The sequence below is a fragment of the Mesitornis unicolor genome, unplaced genomic scaffold, assembly GCF_000695765.1.
Source record: "Mesitornis unicolor isolate BGI_N332 unplaced genomic scaffold, ASM69576v1 scaffold1673, whole genome shotgun sequence".
NCBI classification, from domain to species: Eukaryota; Metazoa; Chordata; class Aves; order Mesitornithiformes; family Mesitornithidae; genus Mesitornis; species Mesitornis unicolor.
This window is the reverse complement of record NW_010173767.1, coordinates 79407-105400: the sequence shown is the minus strand read 5'-3', so window position 1 is coordinate 105400 and position 25994 is coordinate 79407. Positions and strand designations below refer to the sequence as shown.

The window sequence follows — 25994 nt, the reverse complement described above, 5'->3', positions numbered from 1 at the left end:
AGACACGACAAATTAGATCAGTATACAGTATTTGTCAGCCTGTTCCTGTCTTCCACAATCAGTTATGTTCAGCTCTTTTGTCATTTTTTCATAAGAAAAAATATGAAAGAAACATTTAACCTTGAGTATTTCCAGGCTGATGTTTGAAACGTGGAGGTACATTTTTCATTTAAAATCGGTTTGCCCAACTGACTTCATCTTGTTGTATTTTATTAAGTGACAAAGAAGAGAAAATGTGTTTGAATTACCAAATCACATTCATAAATTTAGTTCCATTTTGAGGCTTGGTGGCTTCTCAAAAGCAATGTGCCACTGTAGGGAATCTTCCAAGACCATGGCTGGCCAGGATATGTCTGATACATAAAATGTTTTGCTTTCTTGCCATGTTGGCAGGCATGCATGTCTTTGGTATTGCAAATTTTTTTCCAATATCATGCAACCCAGACTGTGGAGAGTGCATGTATAGTTTGAATTGGAAGGGACTTAATCTCCTGATTTGTTTCAGCAGGTAAGTTATAGCTGATGGGGCAATAACATTCAACAGTCTAATCTGTGTGAAGTGAAGGGGCCTTGCTAATGTGTTGTGCCATTTAAACAATATCCACTGAATGTCACATCAAATCTCCTTGTCAAAGCAGTCTACCTGATGCCCTCATCAAAATCTGACCACTTGATCTTGTGCTGTTTTGCCTTCTTAGGAATGCAGGTGCTGGAATGGAATGGCATCCCCTTGACTGGGAAAACTTACGAAGAAGTCCAGAGCATTATTCTTCAACAGAGTGGGGAAGCAGAAATATGTGTAAGACTGTGAGTTTTTCCCCATCTTTCTGTTTCCATTTTTTTTTGCTTTTCATGGCTTTTTTTTTTAAATCTACTGTTGTTAAGGTGGAACCTTTGTTAGCATGAAGCATCAATGTAACAAATAGCAAGAGTTCACTGTGAATGTGGGAGGTCTGTTTGGTTTTATTTTTTATTTTAAAAACATAAGAAGAGATAAGCTGAGGCAGATTTTAGTAGTTATAGTTTTATAAATAATGATATCTCCATTGTCAGGCCACAATCTCGTCTCATTGACAAATTCACTGAATTTACTGGGGTTAGAAAAAGATGGTAAATTAGCACTAACTTGACTTTTACTGAAATCTGTATCCTTTACATGAAGGCTATTTAAGCATCATGAGAAATGTATAAACTTGCATTCAATCCATTAAAGATTTCACCTTAAAAGAACCTTTTCTTCTCAGCTCTTTAATAGCATTGCAATATGTATCAGCTAAGAAGGGGCCATGCTTTGGGAGCTGCTTTCTGTCATGAACCACTATTCATTTTTCTACTTAATACAACAATGAGGTTATGAGGAAAGAGTTTCTTTTGTCTCAGGCTTCTCATTGCTTTCTTTAGGGACCTGAACATGCTCTCAGACTCTGAGAATCCCCAGCACCTGGAGCTGCATGAGCCAGTAAGGCCAGGTAAGTGACAGGTTGTGTCTTTGATACTGGAGAACTGGATAGAACACATTGGATGTGATATAAGCTAGAATATTAGCGTTGTACCTTCAGGTGTTACATACCACATCTTGCCATGGGCAGAAAGGGGACTTCACCTTATATACAAAGCCAAGTATTCGTTGTTGGTTATTATTATCAGCCCAGTTCAATCCATACTGACAGAGTCTACACTATCCAATTAATACAAGGGAAATCTCAGTAACAGTACTATAGATAAAATTTGTTATCCAGGGAAAAACTCCTGCTGGCTGCCCCTTCATCTGTCATGTCACAAAAACTGTGGCATTGTGGTCCCCCATTAAGCAGCTTCTCGGGGCCCTGTGGGCAGTGCTTTCTCTCTGGGAGCATTGCAGCAAGTTGACAGTGTCCTGAGGAATTTGCTGGGAGGACTGTGATATTCGTGGTGAGAGTTTTTGACTCCTTCTTGCTGGGAGGTGGATGGTGTTGATGATGCCTTCCTCTTCACTTCAAGATCTGCTTGGGGCCTTTTATATGTTTTTCTATCATGCATTGTTCTTTCCTCACCAGTCAGCAGCTCTGCACTGCATATGAGTTGACTGGATATCGTACACTTTACATGTGGTATATTCTTGTTCTTTTTTCCTTCTTTTGTCCATAAAATTTATTATGCCCAGCTCCTGAGATGGCATCAGTGTCAGTAACTGACCACCAAGTTGCTGGTATGCCTGGGGCCTCAGCTATCGTCCCATGCCCAAACCTTGCAGCACTCTGCTGTCAGCCTGGGACTGTGCTCCTACGAACTACATTATTCATCTGGAGTCAGAAACACTTTGGTCTACACAGTCCAATTACTGTTGTGCCGTTATATAAAAAAATTTTTAAGAATGGGCATTATACCATACAATTATACAAGGTCAAGTGTAACTTGGACAAATTAAGATCATAGACATCTAGTTATTAGACAACTGCTGTTGCAGCCAAACAAGCTAAAAACAAAGCTCATAGCAGACTGGATAGAATCCAGATAACAGACAGCAAGTCCTAAGGCCTATGTTAATTTAAAACAAGGATTGTGGCCTGTTATTATTTATGAAAATACAGTATTTACTAGGGTATAGGGATGCAATAGGAAGTACTTCGTGTGAAGTTCATATCTAAAAGTCATATCTAATCTAACTTTGAACCAGCATCCACAATCTTACTAGTAATGCAGCCCTTCAGCAAACTCAGTGCAGATGAATAGTGTTTCACTCAGCATCTCAGGGGTCCATTCTGAGTCCTGTGGTTTTGTGGCTACTCTTTTATCACTCAGTACACAAGTTACCTGGATTAAATCCTCCACTTTGTGACCATGTAGATCCTCCTATCTATTAATATACTTACCAAGAATCTACCTTTTGTTGAAAGTGGTTGGTATTGATATTAATTGAAAGTGAACACCAGCTCTGACAAAGTGTTGAGGCAGTGCTACCCACAACTTTTTTTCTCAGTGAGCAGATCACAGACCAAAGGCATTCATGGGCACTGAAATTAGGTTTTGAAAAGATCCAGCTAGAATAAATAACATTTTATTAATGGAAAAAAACTTAAAATGAGAAAGAACAAGAATAAAAGTAAATTCCCCCATTCTCGCAGGCATTGTTCCTCCTAGCCTAGCAATCTCCTACTGGTTTCTGAGTTGGAACAACTCCATAGAGTCCCTTCTGGCTGCCAAACCAAGTCTTCCTTGCCATCATCTCTTAGGTTTTGCAGACTATTTGTGCTTTGGAAATGGAAAATCTCCATTCGCTCTAGAAAGAAAAAACAAATACAGCCTGGCAGGCAAGATAAGGCTAACATATTGCCTTAAATCTCTTATACTTCTGAGAACCTGGGAAGCAAGCTGAACCTAGTATCCTTTCAACTCTATGCACTTTAAGGCACATCTGGAACTTACTTGTCCTAATTTCTCTGTTAAATGGAGATTGCCAGCTACAAAGGGTAAATTTTCCCCACTCATTCCCAGGCAGCAGGGAAGGCAGTCAGACTCCTACCACAGGTGCCCCACATAGGTGTGTGTAACAAGGGAAGAGGAATCAGCGCTTTTACTCTACATTCATTTTCACTTTATTCTGTTTTTATTATTGCAGTGCTAAAGTTTTGAGCTCCTTTTCTCTTTATTTCAGTATAAATTGTCTCAGGAGCAGAACTCAGCTTTTTTGAATGCCCAGATTATTAAAACTAAGATTGAAGCTTGGTTAAAATGAAGTTCAGATACTTGGTGAAACTAGACCAGTTCCAAACACTGCAAGTTAGCACAGGCCAGTCTTTAAAACTGTAATTTGCTCCCATATGATTCAGCATGATCAGCAAGGCCTATTTTCCTTCAGCTAGAGAATTAACTTCTCAGAAAGCTTGTGAGATGAATAATACCAGTTGACAGCATGTTGAGTAGAAAGATTGGAATTGGGATGTTGATGTTGTGGGGGAGACATCCATTTTTATTAAGTTGCCTTTTGGATCTTCAAAGCATACAAGCAGATGATATGAAAAGTTGTAAAGATCTTTATCCTGTCCCTGTGCCAAGGCAAGATGGATTTGAATGTGCTAGCAGTTATCAATACAAAGTTCTCTTACTTTAATACAGTAGATAAAGCGAAGTCTCCAGGGGTCGATCCCAAGCAGCTGGCTGCAGAGCTCCAGAAGGTTTCTCTACAGCAGTCGCCTCTGATTGCTTCCTCGGGAGTGGAAAAGGGGTCTCATGTTCACTCTGGAACCACTTCTGCCACCTCCAGTGCTGTTCCTAGCCCTGGTCAGCCTGGTTCTCCCTCAGTGAGCAAAAAGCGGCACAGCAGCAAGGTAAGAAACTTCTCAGTTACATGGCAATAACATTCTGATGACAAGAAGAAACTGCCTATTTATCTTCTTTAGTGTAGCAAAAAATCACAGCACATATTGATGGATTCATTTCCATGACAGTGATGAGTATTACTGTTAAGATATAGAATTTGGACACAAGAAAAGGAGATTATGTGATTTATCCAAGGTCATAAGTGATTGGGCCATCTCTGAAAATTGATTTCTTGAACTTTATATTATTGTTTTTAAACAAAATAATTGCCCTTTTCATTCTTCATTGCTATTGCTTTTTAAGTGCATACTATGTGACAGTGAGGTACTAGTCCCACAGAAGCAGCTGATATTATTAAGACCATAATTTCCCTCTCTGTACTAAGCTACTGTTTGAAGTGTTACAAGCTATGAATAATCATAGCAATATTAAGCATTTCCGTGAAAGCTGGGGAAAGAATGAAAAATAAATTTACTCTCAAGATGTGTTTTATCACTTGCTAATTCCTGTGAACTTCTTGTCATGGAATCGCCACAAAATGGCTACACGCACACAAATAATGCACTCAAACAAGCTTTTAATCTGCAACTGAAATTAAGCAGTCAGATCTTCATTCACCAAAACAACATTCCACTGACATTCAACAAATACAGGTTCGATATGCTGGTTGGGAATATTACCAGACACAGCTGAGTTAAGAATTCTTAAGTTTTTGGCCAAATGATCCAAAATGTGCACTCACTCACTCACTCACCAAAAAGGGTGGGCTCTCAATCTCGAGAAGTTACCTTAAGTGGCGTCCCAACTCAAGGGGAGAGTCCCCGACTGCAGACCCGCTGCTCCGAGGAGGACCGACTCAAATGAGTCCTCTGACGGGGCCCCATTTATACCCTGGTCAAATCTGATCTGTGGTCAATACATGGTCGTGTCAGTCCCCTGTTGACTGAGGACCCCAACTTTCCCACCTTTGACCCCCACTGTGTGGGCCAGACATGAGCTGTGAGGGGGGAGGCAGGCCTGGCGCCACCAGGGCCAGAAACTTTAGCACTGTTTGTATTGGGTCTTTCTCAGGTCTTTAGTAGGGTGGGTGAATCTGCCACACTTGTTAAGCAGAATTTCTCATTTTCTTTGCCACATCCTGTCCACTTCTCAGCTGAACTTCTTTCTCCTTGTGCACCCACCTGCACACCTGGAAAGGGCAGAGTGGAAATTTAGTAGCATTTTTTCACAGTTGAAACTGAAAACTAGTTCATAAAGTCATCTGCCTATTTTTTGCATTTTGTATCACAAAACTTAACACCTGAAGTGAACATCAGTCCTGAGATGACTGCATTTCCTTAAGCAATTTGCAAGACAGCTAAAGCTGATTGCTATTCTGCATACCTCCCTTCTCTCTGTCTTACTATTGGAAGCAAAGCTTCACGTTGCAAGCAAGGTGCTTTCTAGATATTTATTTCTCTGTGTCTTTATTCCTTCTTGGGACTGTCAGGTTCCTAACTGCATTATTGTTATGTTTGTATTTTTGTGCTGTTGAAGCTATGACTGTGCTTTGAAGTACAAATGCATTAGGTACTATATGCACCAAAACCAGCAAATGGTGCCTGCTCATTTCAGATAGCTCTTGAATATGCTTAGATAACTTTCATGTGAGAGAAAATACAAAAATCTCTTTCATCCAGCAATTTAGCAAAAACTGTAAATACATTTATTGATCAGTTTGTTTTGGATAGTAATTATTTCTTGCCACAGTTCCCATAGACTTTTAATGAACTAATTCATGGCTGTGATGCCCAAGTTAAATCCATATGTCAAGATTTACTGCACCTAACTTCAGGAATCTAGCAGAATTGCCTAATCATCAGGTGAATAGTTGGATTCATTGCACCTTACTCTGTATATTGTATATATCCATATATGAATTAGTTTGCCATGTGCTTTATGTTTACCAGTAGGAACAATTCTGAAGTACAATTCATGAGACTGGATGAAACCTGCTATTGAAGTGCATGCACTGCATGGAAAGTAGAGGGCAGAGCTCTTAGTGCAGATGTCATTATCTACACTGTAACCCTTTTCATTTGGTTAGATGAACCATACTCCTAAATTCACTGCATAGTGTATGGAGATCCATAAACCCTTGATGTGCAGTGTATCCTTGTAAAGGTGCCCCTCTCTGTCAACATGAGAAGACTGGGTTGCCAGCTTTGGCACTGCAGCAGGTCACCTAAAGTTAGATGCATAAATTTCATTTTCTGCTTCATGGAGGATTTAGTAATCTTTTACGAAAATTCAGCTAGAGGCTTATAAAGATGAAACAAAAAAATATTAAAACTAATGCCTTTATATAGGGGACGCAAAAGTCAAAGCTAATCAGGTGAATATTTAAAAATATTCTTTGCTTATTTCTGAAAATCACATTGAGAGTAATTTCTTTCATAACAACGATACATCTTGTTGACTTGTGTAGTTTGTGTTCATTGACTGCAGGCCAAGTTTATAATGGTGTTGAGCTCTCTCAGAAGAGAAAGCTACTGCTCATCCTTTCTGGAACAGCTCTTCCACTTGGGCTGACAGCATTTCTAGGCAGGCTGCAGCCTTGCCAAAGTATCATGACAGACTAAATAGCCAAACTGCCCTGATCTTGTTTTTACTACTGTTCTTATTTTTAGCAAGTAAAATATGTTCTTTTTTTTTAAGCTTTTTTTAATAGAATATGCACTCCAGAAATGTTTTAGGAGCCTCTTTGATATTCTGCAGTGTTGATTCTCTCATATTTAATGCTTTGTCCCATTACTATAGAGAGCAGTAGTGCATAGCATCAGAGCCTGGCATTAGCAAGTGTCACATCATGGTAATGCAACCTTCTCCATCCAGCAGGTGTGATGGCATTACCAAGCATCGGGTCTTACACAGTATGCGTGAGTGCATGCAGGAAGATTCAAAGGAAATTAGAACAAAAAAGATTAGCCATCAGGAGAGATTTAACCTTTAGGAGCCTTGAGCTGACTATATCCTGTTAAAACCTATTTCTTTTGTAATGTAAATGCATGATCATTCTACAATGCAGTTTACATTCAGGATATAAATACCCTATAGAAACATTTAATTGTCTTTGTATCTTGAAGAATGGGTTGGTTTTCTAAATCCTCAGATCCTTTAGCTTCTAGAGAAGTCAACAGTGAAATACTTCTCATTCTTTACAAATTAATCCTCACTGAGGTCCTGATAAAGAAAGATACTTATTTGCATCTCTGTTTTTCAATCCGGGTCCAATTCAAAATTGGCCCAGGTCTGATCTTGGGATTAGGCTAGATGACCTTGAGAGGTCCCTTTCAGCCTAAATTATTCATGTTTCGTTGGAATATTAGGGTAGTTCTTCATGGTGAGTTTCAGACTAGCTGACATCAGAGAGAAAACAAGATGTTTAATATGCTGAATCACAGTCTTGTAAATGGATACAGAGGTTTAACCATCATACAGAAACAGAAGAATGCTGCTTTATCTTTACAGACAAGTGTATGAAAGCAAAATGACTGTGTGGCTAAAGTGGAGTTCCCTTTAGCCACCTTTGAAAGTTCCCACACAAATTCCCTTTTCTCTGAACTCTTTCAACAGTATCCATACCAATACATTCTGTATTACATGATATTAGGAGTGAGCAAACTCATTAGTGTTGCTACTCAAGCTTATGAAAAATCAGAGTATTTAGGCTATCCAGCAGTGATTTTGTAGCTGTGGCACAGTCGATTCCATGTTATTTCATAGCAATGTCAGTACTAATACAGACTTAGGTCAGAACTATTAAAGTATAATAAAACCCATTTGTAGACATAAAGTATGAAAAGTGTAAGCCATTTGAACCCTGCTTTGAGAGTTTCCATGATGCTCAGGTAGGCCTCTGTCTTTGACAAAATGAGTGAAATTTTGTCTTTGAATATTCTTTCAAGGACCAAACAAGTTTTAGGAGTAGTTTGCTATCAGTTTAAAATATTATTTAAGATTCTAAACCTTTTATAAACTATTTATGACCTATTTTAGCTGTTAGCGGGATTACACTTCTTTAAAAGCCTTGTAAGGTACTAAGAAAAGCTGATTTAAGAAATTTGCATGAGAATTATTTTTAGAGGTTCATGTATATCCAGAAAAATCAAGGGTTGTTTTTGTTTGTTTATTTTGTTTTCATAAAGGAACACATGTAGATTGCAAGGTAAAGCAAGTAAAACAAACCAAAAAAAGGCAACACAAGGCAGTAGATATATCTATAGAACAGGCAGGTTTGGGCTGGTTTTCTCCCTTGTTTGTTGCACTAGTGTTTGGCTGGGATTTTCCTGGTTAGTTCTGGTCTGCAGATCTGAGTGACTGAGGGAATGTTTATTCATCGCAATCCTGCTCAGGGTAGTGCATCACCTTAACTTCATGCTCTGGTCCAGATGACATAGACTCTGCATTAGCCTAATTTAAAACAAATAATATTCAACATCCTGAGAAAATCTCTTACAGGTTTTATTGGAGGGTAAGGCAGCACAAAAGAGACATATGAGTTTTACTTCTCTCAGAAAGTGAAAGAAATCCTGATTACACAGAATAGTATGTCAGGCTGCTGGTCACATCTGGAAAAATAAGAAAAGAAGACTTCCAGATCAGTCTTCAGAGAACAGTAAGTTTGTCCTTGTTTGCATCCTTTGTTTTCTGCTGCATCAACCAAGGAAGCAGATGTGGAGAGAATGCAAAAATATTCAAACCTTGCTACTGAACCAGAGAGAGCTTTCTTGCTTGACTGATGGCTTGCAGATTAGAGGTAGATCCACGGTGGCTCAAGGGCACCACCATTTAACAGAACATAATTTTTTTGAGAGTCCAGGATTTGAAGCAAATGGTGATATTATTTTCCAACTACTAACAAATAGGAGGAAAGAAAAATGGACCAAAAAAAGACACGAAGAATTTAATTTCTTTTATCAGCAACCTAGAGAAGCTCAGTGATAGAGAACAGAGAGGGACAAGCAAGATTATACAGCTCTGTAAAGGGGAGGACAGAAAATTTAAATTCCATGTAATGAAAAGTGCGTGGAGTATTTTGAAGATGAAGTGGTGTAGCTGGATTGATTATGAGAAAACACAGAATAAACCAAAAAATGTTACATGGGATGACTTGGAATTATGAAATCCACTTATACACATCAATCCATTTTAGTATCATTCAATCCACTCTTTCAACCCAGTTTCATCTAAGCTCAATTTAAACTAGTCTAACCTTTGTCTTTTAATAGAAATATTGCTGTGTTGTGCTTGACGTGTTATTTGGTTTCTCTTTGCAGCATTCACTTTTGTTAGACAAGGTTAATGCTATATGTTTTTTTCTCCCCACACCTCCCTGTGTGACCAATCTGCTCAGACTGTAAAGACTTCAATTTTCAAGTTTTCTGATTCTCTACTTGCACAAAGGCTGATCAAAATTGCTGGGATGAACTTAAATGCTGTTGAAATACCATAAATATTAGTTTTGAGCATACAAATTGGAGAAAATTAAATGGTTTTTAAAAATATGTGGCAATACAGCAGTATAAACAACACCTGTTAAAAAACTTAACTTTGAAAATCTATTATTTCCAATATGCACATGTGTATATTTGTGTGTGCCTATGTATTTATTTATGTATTTTCATCTGGCAGCCCACTGAAAGTACGAAGTCTGCTTCCCATCCAATCACTGGAGAAATTCAGGTAAATATGTAAATTTTGCTGTGTAAATTGCTGTTGCTACTGGCTGCATTTTTCTGATAAATAAGTTTGCAGAAAACAGTCTCCATTAAGTAATTTCTTATTCAATTCCAACCCCTTGAAATATCACTAACGTATTTTCAATTGTTTTTAACATTGGCATATGAAATACAAACAGAAGAATGGAAAAAGCTGGTGTTCCTGAAGGGGTTATAAACATTGTGACATTCATTTTAATCTTTAATCTTTGGGTGCTTATTGTTGTTTACTTAATTCCCAGACTCTACATTTAGGCAAAGGCTGCTATGTGTTTCTCATAGTGCAGTGGATTCATTTCCATGTAATGCCAGGTTTCTGGTTCTCTCTTATGTAAACTGACTTTTCTCTAGTTTTTCAAAACAGTGGAACTGGGAGCAGCAGAATAAACGAAGCCTAATTTCCTATAGATTTCTGTGTTTTATTTCTTTAATTAATCCCTTTCTCCTATACTAGTAGTAAGGCTCTTTCCATATAATATCCTTGCTGAGCTTGGGCTTCAAGTAGTCAGAATTTGCGTAATTCCTACTCAGTAAACTGGCTATTGCCCAGAATAATATCAAGGGTTCAAATTTCATCTGGTCTTTTGTAACTGGAATAAAAAAATCCTTTTTTCCCTTCTTTTTTTTTTTTTTAACCAGTACTGACAGACTTTGAAAGCAAAACATGTTTCAAGATCCAACATAATTATCTAGCATCTCGGTCTAGTCAGGAGAGACAGGAACTTTGAAAGTGTGTTTATTTTCAGCCAAAGTAAATGTCTAAAACTCATTTCATTCAAAGGATTTTGGAGAGGTATTGAATCAGTTAGGAAGTAAAAATAACAATCTTACTGTGTTTTAATGCATTCTCTAGCTTCAAATCAACTACGACAAACACCTTGGCAACCTTATCATCCACATCCTTCAGGCAAGAAACCTTGCTCCCAGAGACAACAATGGCTATTCTGACCCCTTTGTCAAAGTTTATCTTCTTCCAGGGAGAGGGTAAGTGTAGGAGACATTTTCATTTTAACTTGCTTTTAATTTGGGTTTGTTACTTGTCAATCAGAACTGAGAGTTATTGCTACAGGAAATCCAGGTACAACACCAGGAAAGATTGTGGATCTTTAACAGAGAGCCTGATCCTATTTCCAGGAGAATGTCTGTAATTTGCTAATGACTTCAGGAATTTCATGATCATTCCAATAGAATTATTTTCTTTCCATGTAAAAATTAAACACATGCAAAAATATGTATTAAAAATGAACAAAGACTACAGAAATGCACTAAATATTTGTAATACTTTCTGCAGTATGGAAAGCTGCACGTTAAGGTTAAAATGGAATTGCTTCTTTAGTTCAAGACTCTCTGAATTTGGGACAGATTTGCAAACACACAGAATTAGAGTACCTGAGATAAATTTAAAGTTGCAGTATAATACCAAAGGTGAGAAATAGTAGACAGTAAAAAATCATTCCATGTGATTTTCATGACTTTTTTTTTAAGAGCTAAAATGTAGTTTTGGAAATTTTGGTAATTTTGTATCTAGTGACTATACAAGTCACTGATCACTTTTTCATAGACCGTTGCTTTTTTAGATTCTATAATTATAAATAATGCATTAGTGTTTCCTTTAAAAGATATGTTTCTGTATCAGCAATATTATAACTCTTTTTTGTGCCCTTAAGTTGCAGAATGTCATACATATGGATAAGTATACATGGTTGTAATAATCCTGCTGACTTCAGTGACAATATCTTTAGATCAGCTGATGGATCAGACCTCAGACTGCACTGAAGTGTAACCACACTCATCCTAAAAGACTCTTAGGCTAGGACCTATTTCTGTTCTATTCAAAGTAACAGGAAAGTGGATGCTCAGGTCACAGTTCAGCATTTGGCATATGGGCAAGCACCACTAAAAGCACATGAATGGTACAAAGAAAGGCACGCATATTCCTTTGTAGCTTTTCCAGCTATACAGCATTCAATATTGTTCAGTGGCACTGGGCCCAAAACTATTACTGAATATAATGGGAACAAGTCCTAAATCTTGAGGGGTTTTTTAATGCACCTAAGAGACTTGTAAAATACATGTCAAATCAATCTTACTGGGAATTTTGCAGGTACATTCACTGATGTAGGAATAAGGCTTTGAACTAGAGAGATATTCACCCTGCAGAGCTGTAAGCCAGAGCCAAGTATAGCTTTAAACTTGCGACCAACTTATGAAGAATTTGGATTTTAGGTTTTTTAGGATTCACTGTTTTAAAATATAGCAATGTTACAGTTTTGCATGTAACTTGAGGATTTAGGGAATAATGAAAATGAAAAGCTTCTCAGAAGTGCCAAACGTGTTTCTGAAAGCAGAAACTTGAATTGCTACTGAATATCTTTTTATCTCTAGTTCAGTCCGTGCTAGACTTATTCTTCCTAATGCTTCTATTTTCTTTGATTCTGATACTAGAAACTACCCATTATTCACATGTTTTCTTTCATCTCTGCTCCCATTTTCTCTCACACTGCTTCCTCTGTGTTCCTAACTCTGTAAATGCTGGATATGCAGACAAGTCATGGTTGTCCAAAATGCAAGGTAGAGTTTCCTATCTTCTAATTTTATTCTTTCAATTTTGTTTACATGCATGATATTATGATATGCCTGTGCATTGAGATATAGATTTCTCTTGACAACATGTGATTGCAGCATGGTTTTTCTGTTCGTTCTCTGATGAATCCCATTTCCAAGTCAGAAGGAACTGGAAAAAAGTAGTTAATGTTCCTTGATGCAGTAATATTCTAGGGCCAAACTTTGATGACAAACAAAATTTATTTTGAAGTCTGGAAGGATTTAGTTCAGAGATATCTAAAAATTCATTCTCATTCACTGAAAGTTGCAAATTAATTAACTGTGAACTTGTATCAAGATTTTGAATGGTGTTACTGCCAACAGAAACAGGCACTGTTTGGACATGAAATAGAAAACCAGGTATACTACTAAATAATTGCCCAGCTGACTTTAAAACTGCTTGACCACATAAATGGCTATTCATGGTAAACAAAGTTGAATTTTTAGTTGTTGAAATTACTGTTGCCTTGTTTGTCCTGGAATTGGAAACATAAGAAAAAACTCTATTCTCAATATATGCTAATATCAGCTCAAGCTAAGTATATAATAGTAATTCAGCCTTAATTCTGAATCTGTTTAAAAGAAGTCAACAGATAAATTTTAATAAGCAGATCTCCATCATCAGCCTGTTTCTTCATTGATAAAGTTACTAAATTAATATGTTAAAATGCCACATTTTATAGGCAGTTGTTCTATTATACTTTTTTCATTGTACTTTCAGTTGTATTATATGTTAAGTAACTATAATTAGGGAAGCACAAAGAAACAATAGGAGAGTAACGCAGTTTGCGTACTTTCACACAGCATACTGTGTGAATTTCAAATGCATACTATTTTGTTCTAGGTATAGACTGATTTAATGAATCCATTGTATTAAAACATCTCCTTCTGTTAATCACAGTTGTGGGGGGGAAGGTGCATCAGTGGTATGAACTTAATGTATTTGCCAGATCCTTTTCTTCAGAGGTCTAGGTACCTTCAGCTGTCATCCAGCTTAGCCTGGGTCTGCACCTTCTTAGAAGTGGTCAAGGTCTCCTGCTTCCTTCTGCAGCAGGTCCAGACAATAGGTTACATGAATGCAGGCTAATGCCAACCTTGCCAGTTTAGATCGACAAACTATGGACTTCGCTGGAAATACTCCAGAGTTACCATGTTAACAACACACTTACCTTTTGTCACTGCCAGCTCTGAAATCCAACACTGCATGCATCTTATATTTCTGAAAAGAATCAGAAGCTTTGAAAAGGTGATGGAATTGTAATATTGCAAGAGGAAATCCATGCAAGGAAAGGGAATGTCTTGGTGTCATTTTCTTGACTGAGTGCACGAAGGGTCCTTTCCTACTTTCTTAAAAAAGATTAACGTGTATCAGTTCCCTAAAACCAGTAGATCATATGATGTTTAGACAGGCCCAAGCTGTAAAACACTATCCTGGTATAATCAAGGTAAGAAGTAAGTGGTTTCCTCTAGGTGTAGGATGAGTTTGGATAAGTTAATATTTCATTAGTAGTTGATCAGAATAGACATTCATTTGAGGAGTACTCTGAGCCCAGAGAGAGAAAGAGATGCTGCCAGCCAAGCTTTCACTTGGCCATGTCCCATGTCTCCATATGGGTAAGTTGTATCTCATTAATATTTTGAGTGATGGGTATGCTTTTCTCAGATGAGAGAATGGGAAAAGAAGGCTTCTGAGGTGCTTAAAAAATTTAAGTGCAGTACTGAATAGGATTTGCCATCAAACCTAGTTTCCAAAAGGATTCAGATATTGTATTTCAGCTTTCCTTCCAAGATATGCAACGAAATAACATTGTGTGAGTTTCTTTTTCATATGCTCTTGGTCCCTCTAGATTTTAATTAATCATTTTCTAACTGACATACAAGAAAAAAAGATTCCTTTTTTTCAAAAGTATACCACTGTATGCTGTGGCTGACAAAACTGATTGAAGTGTGGAGAGTTGCTGCTTTCTTCTCATAAGCAGAGCTGGACAGATACTTTGTTTCATGGATCTCAATGCCCTTCACATTTTTTGATAAACTGGAAGATGGTGATAGTGTGTTTTGCAAGAAAATAAATGGAACTGCAAATAATGACTAAAACAAAAATTAAAAAATAACTGCAAGTCCCTTTCATTAAAAGGTATCAGTCTAGTAAGCAGCTTGGATATGACCACGTCCTTTGGTTAGTAAGGCCACTAAATGCTCCAGAATATTTGGAAGGGAGCACTGCACAGTAGAATCGAGTTTGTAGAGTGAAACTGCTGGTGCTGAAGACCCAACATAGGTGTATAGGTGATACTAAAACACATGATTCTTTCATGTAATCTTAATGCAGACCTGCTCCAATCTGGTACCATGCATGGCACACCATTAGTTACTAGCTGATTAAATTAGTTCCTGGAATACATCTTCTGAGTCAATCTAATGTGAAAAAAACTATTTCATTAGCTCTGAGACCATGTCACAGTGTAAACCAAAACACAGTGCAATCAAAAGCCAGAAGTGAGAATCAGGAGAACACAATACCACAAATTCATGTAGGGGAACCATAAGAGAGTTTAATAGTGCAGATACACATCATTCTTTGCCATTTGGCCTTAGTGTTGGAAAACAGTTCTGAGCACATTTAATTTGATAATATATATATAGCGTGTAAGCCCTTTAATGTATGGGAGGTTTGAACGGAAGACAAAGGTCAGTTGACTTGCACACTGGCAAAAAGAGATTCTTTATATCTTCTCAGGTTTTCAAAGTATTAAAAGCTTCCAATGTTCTCCTACTGAGCTCTTTTGCCATGTTCATTAACATTTCTATTAAATTAAAATTGGAACAGAAGCAAATCTGACAGCAAAGCTCACAGAGCTAGATGAATCCATATTCTGTTAAAGGTTAGTGTATTGCTTTCTCCGTACTCAGGAAATGCAAGGCACAATAGAAAGCACTACTGATTCTTTTTAAAAACAGACTATGCAGCCAAACTTTTTTATTCTTGGCTATTGATAAAAATCATCATGAGTTTGATGCACTTTTATGTCTGCTTCCAGTATGGTTAGAGGTATAGGCAGGGAACAGGATCAATAAGAAATTAGTGTTTCTATCATTAACAGGATATTAGTTACCCCATGGCATTCATTAAACGTTCTTGTGAGATGGGCCTCCTGTAATTAGAGACTGCAACGTATAAATATAATGAATTTGTGCTACTTTAAAGTGCTAATAGGAGGATGATCTTGAAAAAGAAATCAATCCATTATCACTTCAATTTATAATCAGAGCCTAACACCTAGAATGTGAGAACAAAGCATATGTGTGTGTGCTGACTGATGCTTTATGTTGAAATGGTTGTAGGCAGAGCCAGCCTGCTGAAGAGTCAGCAGAAGATGTTTTAAAAGACCATGTCAGGAAACCATAATAAAGATGAAAAACCCAAAGGCTGTCGTTGTCTTGTAAATCTGAGTTGTTCCAGAAATGGGAAATGCAATTATTTTCTTTTTCTATTAGTTTTTGTTTGGTTGGGGTTTTTTGTTTGTTTGTTTCAGGGTCATTTTTTGCATTAGAACTGAAAGAAACGAAAGATCACTAATGTAATCTTTCCTTCCTTTGTTCAAATTCAGTGCTGAGTACAAGCGGAGAACTAAGTATGTACAAAAAAGCTTGAATCCGGAGTGGAATCAGACGGTCATTTATAAAAATATCTCCATGGAGCAGGTTGGTGACTGGTAGTACTGTTCAGTGCGATTTGCTGCTTTATTATTTGTATGGTTTGCAGTGCTTCCTGTGAAAGGAGCAGTGCTACTGACAGTTCTGTGAACCCCTGTGAAATCTTGCCAAATTTAGGGAAAGTTTGGAACTACTTCCTTGTCTTTGATAGAGCTTACTGTATCAATACTCTTTTCATGTCCCTTCTAATCATAAAAACAGTAATTTGTAAGGATTATACTCATATCAGAAGTACAGATGTGGCAATTTAAAAAATTATAATGGAGTACAAGGAGAGATAAAAAACGAAGATATAAAGCTACATACTTCCGAGGTACCCTGTTGTATGTAGTGGTTGTGGTTTGCTGGGATTTACATGCTGTTTTGTATAGGCTTGCACAAATGGTAGAACAGTTCACATGCAGTAACAAGCAAAGCTGCATTGTGCACCAAGTTGTATGGAGTTAGCAGTCATATGCTAATATAAACTCATGAATCTTTATAAATACTATTTCTTCAAATAAGCATTTACTTTCCCTCCATCAAAGCATGGGTTGCTTGCTGGCAGCAAATAAATTATCAAATATTTCCTAATATAGTCCTTTTAACGTCACTGTCTAGACTTTAGCTGGTTGTACAATTTTTCACTTTTCTTTTCTCTTTCATGACCTAGCTGAAATAAAAGTGAAAATAATTATGGGAAACAGATCACTCTTTGAAATGAAACAGACCTTTTCAAGGTCGGAATGATTAGTTTTACACGTAGCAAATTTTTTCTACTTTGACAGAGAAAAAATAAATTAAAATGTGCATATTTAGTAATTTAAGTTTTTTGTTTAGTAATAAAGTGGAGATAATCACAGTTTGAGAGGAAGACCAAGTACAGGCATTACAAATATTGTGTAATAATTGCTAATTCAAGTCAAATACCTACTCAGTGTATGAAAGAATTAGAATTATTTAAGTATAAGATGGTAAAAGATGTACGTTCTGTTGCTTGTCAGGCCATTGTTATAATGGCCACAGTATATAGTGTGGCTTTGTTTACTTCAATTTCTTACCTTTCTGAAGTAAATAAAAGTGTTTCCTTAAATGATGGATATAATTCCTTAAAGCAGATAGCCCTTGCTATAACTTATGTCCTTAAACTGAAGGTAATATATTTGGAAAGACTAATATTTTCAAAATCCTTGAGTCACGTAGGAACCTATGTCTGATTTCCAAAAGCAGGAAAAGCCTCCTTTATGAATCAGCAAGGTATTGGCACCTAAATCTTACTTAATTTCTCAGAAGAGAGAAAGTAATTTTCTAAGTGAGCTAGTAAAAGTCTTTATGTTCTCCCACATACTGAAGTACAGTAATATAGAGAAGAGTACAATAAAATGTTGAATATGAATGTAAACACAAGTATAATGCATGATGTAGTAGAACTTCATTTTTACACATCAAATATCCTACCTTAGACTTCATTTTTTAATATTATTTCTGAAGTAATTATATGTTGTTGTTTAGGGCTGGGCTGGCTACTAAATCCTAGACAGATGCTCTCTATTAACCCCTCTCCCCTCCCCAGAAGGGGAAGGGGAAGAGAATAAGGGAGAGGGACTTTACAGATTGGAAAATAAAACTAACAGATTAATAAAACAATACTAATACCACAGGATAATAATGTCAATAGGAAAATAATGAAGCATATGCAAATATGTACAAGTATATATAAAACCAATATAAAATCCTCCCCCCACTCCCCCCAGTGACAATTACGTTACCAGAGGCTTGGCAGAGCAGGGCACTGGAAAAGTCTCAGACTGGACCCCGAAGCAGGTGGGAGCAGGATGCGGGAACACATGGATCAGCATTGGTGTCAGATGAACGAGCAGGGTTCTGCTTGAACTTCTGCCATGGCTGGATCAGAAGAACCGGAGGGAAGAAGGTTCGAGATGGAAGGGAAGGTCCAAGATGGAAGGGTCAAGACCCTCGAGATCCTTCAGCTTTATACTGAGTATGACATATGTGGGATGGAATAAAACTTGGTCAGTTTTGGGTCCACCCCTCCCCATAGGTTCAGATACGGCACCCAAGGTGAGACAGTGGCCTTGTCATTATCACCTGTAGAAGTACGCATTGCCTGGCAAAACATGCCGTTAGTTTCAGCAAGTACAGCCACTTAGAAGAGACTGAGCTGAAAAGTAAAATCACTAAATAGAAAATTAGTTCTATTTAGCTCAAACCAGGACATTACAGGAATTTATATTCAGCATAGGAGAAAAAACAAACCATTAAAATTATTTCTTTCCTCTAGTTGTACGAGATTTTCAAGGAATATGTCTTAAATATTTCAAATAATGCATATTTACTTACGCAGACCTGCATTATCTGTAACAATACCCAGTGATCTCCAGAGATTTAGAACAAGAAACAGACACTTCTGTATGTGTGGTGTTGGTTATATCTTCCATAAGACAAAATATTATTCTCATGGTCTGTTTCTTCATACTCCTTAATTTTCTTTAAATTATGGTTGTCCACAGCAGCCTAAAGCTTACTGGAGTTCACATGCAGTAATACGCTTTTAAGTGGGATTTTATTGTTTAATTTTTACTTTTTTAAAATAAAATATTTTTAATAACCCAGCAAGCAGCTAAATACCACTAAGCCAATTGCTCAGTGTTACCTTCCCCATTGGGTCAGGGCAAGAGATTTGGAAAAGTAAAATTAAAAGAACTCAGCAGCTGAAGTTTTATCAGAATAAAGACTATTTGATAACTAAAATAAACCAAACTGAACTACTACTACTACTACTACTATGACTACTACTACGACCTCTGCTACTGCTACTACTGAATTTTAATAAAAATAGGAACAGCCATAATAAAGCAGTCAAAGGTATTCTCAGTTCACAAACAGCATTCACTGGCCGTGCACCCAATGAAAATGTGACAAGGGAGTAAGCCACAGGAACTGAGACAGGCCACCATCACGAAGTAGAAGGGAAGGAATGGAAGAAGGAAGGGGTCATCCCCAACAAACTCCCCATTTTATAGTGAGTGTGACATATGTGGGATAGAAGACATTTTATTGAAGATAATATAAACATCAATTGGCAAGAACCAAAACAAAAATCTTATCAGCTACTGTAAGGAAAATAACTCTATCCCATCTAAAGCTATAATATCAACTTATGTTCACTAAATTGAACACTGCAGTTCTCACAGAAATACAATTCTGTTGAAACAGAAAAGGGAATTCTACAATTCAATCCCAGCAAAACCAGGACATTTTTCCACAAAGCAAAGCCTGAAATGAGTTGCAGCTTAGCACTAATTTTCATAATATGCTTGGAACTCAGATAAGCTTCACAACATGTGGAAACTGCTTTCCTTCCTTTAGGGACACTTTCTTATTTTCCTGTTGGTGCATTGCCCACTTGCAGAAACTTGCTATCAGATGGCGAGTAGATTTCTGAAACCTATTTCATTATTTCTGTCAGTTAAATTCCTGATGGGGATCTGAGCTTCTGGCTTGATGACCTAAAACTGGATGATGTTAGGCAGAACTCTGCTTTGCTGTGATGGTAGAATGGCTGCTTTTAAAATCACTAGCCATTCACTTCTTTGCCTTCAGTAGTGGCACATAAAGATATCTTCAGAAAAGTAAATTTTCCTCATCTTTGAAACTCATTTCATGCACTCTGCCTAATAAAGCTCTTTTGATGGTTTTTCATTGTCATAATATTTTATAAAAGCTTTATTAAACTAAGAGGCTTAAAATAGAGGCTCAAAGAAATGTAGAGTACTGCAAGTTTTTCACACAGTTTTATTATCATACTAATGCAAAGAAGCTAGCAAAGTAGGGCTGCAGTTACTTGAAAATCTCTACTTTTCCCTTTTCCACCAAAATTCCTTCAAATCTTGGGTGACTTTTTTCCCTTTCCTGGATCGATACATTCTTCTCTCTTTCCTTACAAAGTCATCACTAGAAACATAAGACTACATGTCCCCCCAAAATAGCAATAATTAAGACAATATGTTTTTGAAAAATATTTATACTATTCCTCTTTTTTAAAAGGTAAAAATACATATACCTAATATAACATCTAGTAGGAAATTATGTCATTCATGAAGCTAAAGGTATTATAGACCAGTGGCTGCTCAACTCATTTTTGTCAGGTTATTTTTCATGTTGCCTTTTCAATACTGTCTTGGAATAGCAAAGAAAAGGAATTTTATTCAGTCAAAGAAATCAGCTTGACAGATATTCTGTTAAGAATGTTCAAAAGCGAAAATTTTGGTTCAACTTTTTCATTAATTTTTGCAGGATATTTTTAAAAAGAAAGTTTAAGAAGAATGTTGCCTAATTATATAGGAATAAAACAGATTAAAGAATTGCTCTCAAATATTTTTTTTGTCTTAACCTTCACGTCATGGTGTGCCCTGCTTAAAGGGTACATTGTTGATGTTAAAAAAGTGCAATTCCCCTTTGTGTGTGTTTTCCAGGATATACTGATTTAAACTTGATTTTCAAAGACATTGGCTTTGCATAGTGGCTCATTCTTCTAAAGTTAGCTGGAAGCAGAAGATATTCCAAATACATAATAATGAGTTGAAATTTTCTTTTAAAGCAGTTTAAATTTATTAAGACCTGTCTGAATCTGTGCTGCACTAAACCAAGCGGCAGTGGAGGTCAATAGCAAACAATGCTTTCCTTGAAAGTATATGTAACATGTACAGTAAATGTTATAGCTTATGATTTTGAACCATGACTTGATTCTTTGTTGTCCGTTTGTCCCAAGCAGCCAATTTACAGTCAGGGCAGTGAGTGACACATTGCTTCTCTTAGGATGATGACCTCAAGCATCACATCAGATTTCTGATACAGACCTCTTTTACTCAAGTATGTGAACAGAGTCCTGGTTTCCTTAATAATACCTGGAAGGGTCCAACAAATCTTCACTCACAACTTCTCAGTCTAACTTCACAGACATCCCATACTCTCAGAATTTTGTCCTCTCTTTCAAGGCACATGAATTTATTACTGCCTCTCCAGCCACCTGCTAGCCTTTTGCCCCAAAATGCAACACTGGTAATCAATCCTTTCCCCATGTGTGCCCACAGACTCCTGGAATGACACTCAGGTCAATCTTTTCAATAAGATCAACTGCTTTGATCAACAGCTTCTCTGTCTTGAGCTATCTTGTCATATAAAAAGACTTGTTTCTTCCTGTAGCCTGTACTAAGAGTGCTTGACACAGCTCTCATCCTTAACCAGGTCTGCAGATAATGGGGTTAGATGGCTGTCATTAATACCTAACAGCACAACTTGTCCTGCATGTCTGGATCTCTTGCAGAGTCTCATAGACTACACTGAATTGCAGGAGTATTAAAGCTTGGTCTTCACAGATTAGATTGTGTAAATAGGGTGTTTTAAATAATACATTTGAAATTCATAATCAAAAGTACTTTAGGCAAATTAGTTCAGACAACTCAGATCTGACTATGAAAAAAGCTACAGAAATACATAAATGAGGCTTTAAAAATCAGTTTGGCTTTTGTTATGGACAGACATTCTGTCAAAAACAACTTGTGGAAATTCCTAGAATAGGGCCAAACACAAACCCATTTGTCTTGATAAATAATAGACCCAAATAATTTTTTCTGAGATCAAGGTTGATGGGAGGACAAAAGCTTCCTAGCTGTCACTAAGAAAAAAGGTACAAGGAGGATATACTGAATAGAAACCATCATGAAGACTTGATCTGAGGTTTAGGATGTCAGTGGGGTTAATTATCCTTTGACTTAAATTTCAGCTGAAAAAGAAAACACTGGAAGTGACTGTCTGGGATTATGATAGATTCTCCTCCAATGACTTCCTTGGTGAAGTGAGTATCTTATTTCCTCCTCTCTGATCCTGACTAGTTAGAAAGTTGATTCACTGCATGCTGGTATTTGAAGACTGCTATGGTACATGTGTTAAGTAAAACCTTTGTTACATCACAATTTTACTGCTGAATTCATAACAAATGGTCATGATTTCTTTTATTTACACATGACAGATGCCTTCTCTTTATCTCACTAAACTGTGGACAAGTTCTTTTAGGACTCAACACAATGTTACTTCACTGAAAATTAATATTTTTTTTTAAGTCTGAGATAGTAACAACCTTCACAGTGACTGAATGGGGAATTCTTGTTATGACTGATATGCTGTCTGCCTTGATTTTAACATGAGATGGGAAGGCTGAGGAGGTATTGGTCTTTATAAATGATTAAAGGAATAAATTCTGTCATCAAACCATAAATTAGCACACACAGAAGTATCTGCAAGTGTGAGTAATTTGGTCTTGCTGGTCAAGGTCTGATTTTTAACACTACAAAATAGTAATATCATTACCAATGTATGACTGAAGGAAAAATCTCGTATTTAAGAAAAAGTGAGATGAATGATCATGGGAAGTATGCTATCTCTTTTAAAAGCAAATAAACAAACATGCACATGTAATACAGAATTACCAGCAATAACTATGATGTCAAAAAGTATTTAAAAATGTTATTACAAAAGAGGATTATAATTAGAAACAGAAGCCCATAAAAATTGGTCTCTCATATACAGAGTAACTCAGAGTGTTTCTGCTCATTCTGCATTGGAATTTCACGGAAAAGACACTCAGTTCAGCTCCAGTTGCCCTTTGTGCAACTACAAAACTGAGTAATCAGTGTCACTTTTTGAACAATTACTAAAATAAATATATAGGAAGCAGCTACATGATTACTTATTTCCTGCATACCACAACAGTATTCTTGTTGAATTCAGCATGTTTGTCCAAATGCAGAACTTACTGAATATTTACTTCATTATTTATGACATTGAGAAAATGGATGCTCCAGCAGCTGCTTCTATAGGAAAATTTAAACTTTTGCCTTCAAGTATTTTCAACCTCTAGAACTGTTTTATTTATTAAATCATTCACACACAAATATGAAAAAATGGAAAAAAAGGAACAGAAAATACTATTCAGTGTATTTCAGCACCAGAATGTCCAGAAGGATCCTGCACCATAACATCAGATATAATGGAATATCCAAATTGTGCCCTAAGGACTTGCTTGAATAGGGCCAGCACCACGTGCATGCCTCAGAAGGCAGGTGGCACATCATGGTTCACACCCATGGAATGTGAACCCTCTTCTGCAAATCAAAGCCCCCAGCCCATTGGGAGCAATCCTCAGCCATGCCGTTTTCCAGGTCATTCCCAAAACTATGACCAAAAACTGTACCAGGGACCATGCTAAATAGTTACTTCATTCAGATTAAGTATAGACCTAACCAGAAAGAAGAAGCCAGGTCATATACAACCTTTCTTTCTGTTACAAATTCTGCATATGTGGATTTTTTTAAAGAATCAACAAGCATCAGTCTCATATTATGGAAGGCCTTATTAAAAACAAATATTGAATTGCTTGCCCATTTGCTAACACTGACAAAAGGGAGAAAATAATGCTACCTAATTCATCTGTTAGAATATCTTTTTATGGAGGCAGAATAACTGGATGTCTTTCAGTCTAGTTTTCAAGATAGTGCTCACAAGCTACCCTTTAAACTATGTAGACATATTGGTATGGAGCTATGTCTAAGTTCATAGTCCTTACTGAGGTCCTGCTGAGAAGACATATTAGTTCAGACACATCAATATGCTAACAAATGCGGGTTTGTGATGACAGCTGGCTTATATCAAGTGAAGTCAGAGCATGGGCAGAGAGTCCTGAAGCTGTTTGCTTACAGCCTTATACCCTTAACTTCTTATGTTTGAGTGCAACTTTTGGTAACAAAACTGTAGACTCTTCTGCTGTACAACATCATTAATTGATCAGATCCAGGCCATATATTGTACTTTTATTTATTTGTAGGTATTGATTGAGTTATCCAGCATCTCTCAGCTTGACAGCACTCCTCGGTGGTACCCTCTGAAAGAACAGAGTGAAAACATTGATCATGGGAAATCCCATTCTGGACAGAGTAGCCAACAATCTCCAAAACCATCTGTCATCAAGAGCAGAAGTCATGGAATCTTCCCAGACCCCTCCAAGGGTAGGAATACCTTGGTGCACCTGATATGAAATGTTTTCCTAGATTATGGGAAAACCTTTGCTATGTGTAAGTTCTAATAGAAAAATAGTTACTGCCATGAAGTTTGTATACACTTTTATTACAAACTTATTTATCTCAGTGACTAATTCATTGAAGCCATGGCCTAATTTGGCTTGATCAGTGCCAACCAGCTTACTGAATGTCTGTGCCCTTAAAACAGCAGTTTACAAGCTCTATGAGCTTTGCACATCTACTATTGATTCTGTGCCCTTTTCATTTTTCTGGTAGCCTCGGCCAAAATCAATACATATTTAGCTTTCTACTTTTCATGTTACTTAAATATTCTATGGCACTTTATCTTCTGGAAATGTCACGTTAATATTTTACGGAATAACTGTTATGCTATAGCAATGCATATGCATTTCCAGTCAATGATAATGGGCTGTAGCATCTTAATTGTATTGGAAATCGGTGGAGCTGATATTCTCAGTGTCTTCTGCTCCAATAAATTTATCTCTTCTTTTTTTCTTTATACTAAGCAGTCAGTGGCCAGTTGTTCACTTAAAACACAGTATATGTCATTTAAAAGGAAAAGCCAACCCAAATAGCATCCAGATGAGAGCCTCAAAGTTATGAGACTCTGCACCATCTCCTCTCTGTTTCTCTGTGTAATGTTTTGCTAAGGATTGGTGTCTGTGTAAGATTTATATCTAAATTAGAGGTTAGTATAGAAGCTAATGTAAGTTAGGCTATGATTTTGATTGAGTCATTCATCAGAATAAAACTGCTTGCATTAACTAAGGATTCCATATCAGTGTAAGTGATGGTAGCTGGCCTCTAGATACTAGAAAAGTATAAAGTAGAAAATGCATTAGTTTTGGGGCTACCCTGTCATTCCATCAGTGTTAACCAGCACAGGAGGCATAATTCACAGATGACAGAAACCCAGTTGTAAATTAATTATTCCCTGGGAACAGTGGGGAAGTAGAAAATGGTGTTTTGTAAGAGTTTCCTTATCACAATATATCCCAAGACTTTGTATGGCATTGCACAACTTAATCTTTATTTGTTGTTCTGGAATGCAGCTAGAAAGGCCAAACAAGAGAAAGAAAATGAAACTGTTTGTTTGTTTGAAATAAATGCAGCTTTTGTGCTTCTTCATTTTCTCAGTAGACATGCAGGTGCCCACCATTGAGAAATCCCACAGCAGTCCAGGGAGCTCCAAATCTTCCTCTGAAGGACATCTACGTTCTCATGGTCCATCCCGCAGCCAAAGCAAAACCAGCGTCACTCAAACTCACCTTGAAGATGCTGGGGCAGCCATCGCCGCTGCTGAAGCAGCTGTCCAACAGCTTCGCCTTCAACCAAGTAAAAGACGCAAATAAATTCCTCAGCATGGCAGCTTAATGTTCATCTGTTGCCTTTTTCCCTGCTGTCCTTCCCTTTTTGGCTGGTTTTTTTGTGTTCTTGGCACACTGTGCTCACTCTGTTCAATGTCGTTCTTTGTGTGCCTGTGTGTGAATACATATAATTACAATATACTCTTGTATTT

The 25994-nt window shown here is 37.1% G+C and overlaps 1 protein-coding gene across 1 annotated transcript; it reads left to right on the top strand.

The window, feature by feature from the left end:
* Positions 1 to 698: 698 nt before the first annotated feature.
* Positions 699 to 25994, top strand: LOC104537809 (protein piccolo-like; the record flags this gene model as incomplete). Its single annotated transcript, XM_010180812.1, has 10 exons — positions 699 to 807; positions 1402 to 1469; positions 4096 to 4307; positions 9973 to 10023; positions 10912 to 11042; positions 12603 to 12629; positions 16274 to 16367; positions 22165 to 22236; positions 24262 to 24442; positions 25616 to 25994. Coding segments are annotated over 10 exons (1157 nt in total), but the record flags the coding sequence as incomplete, so codon positions are not given.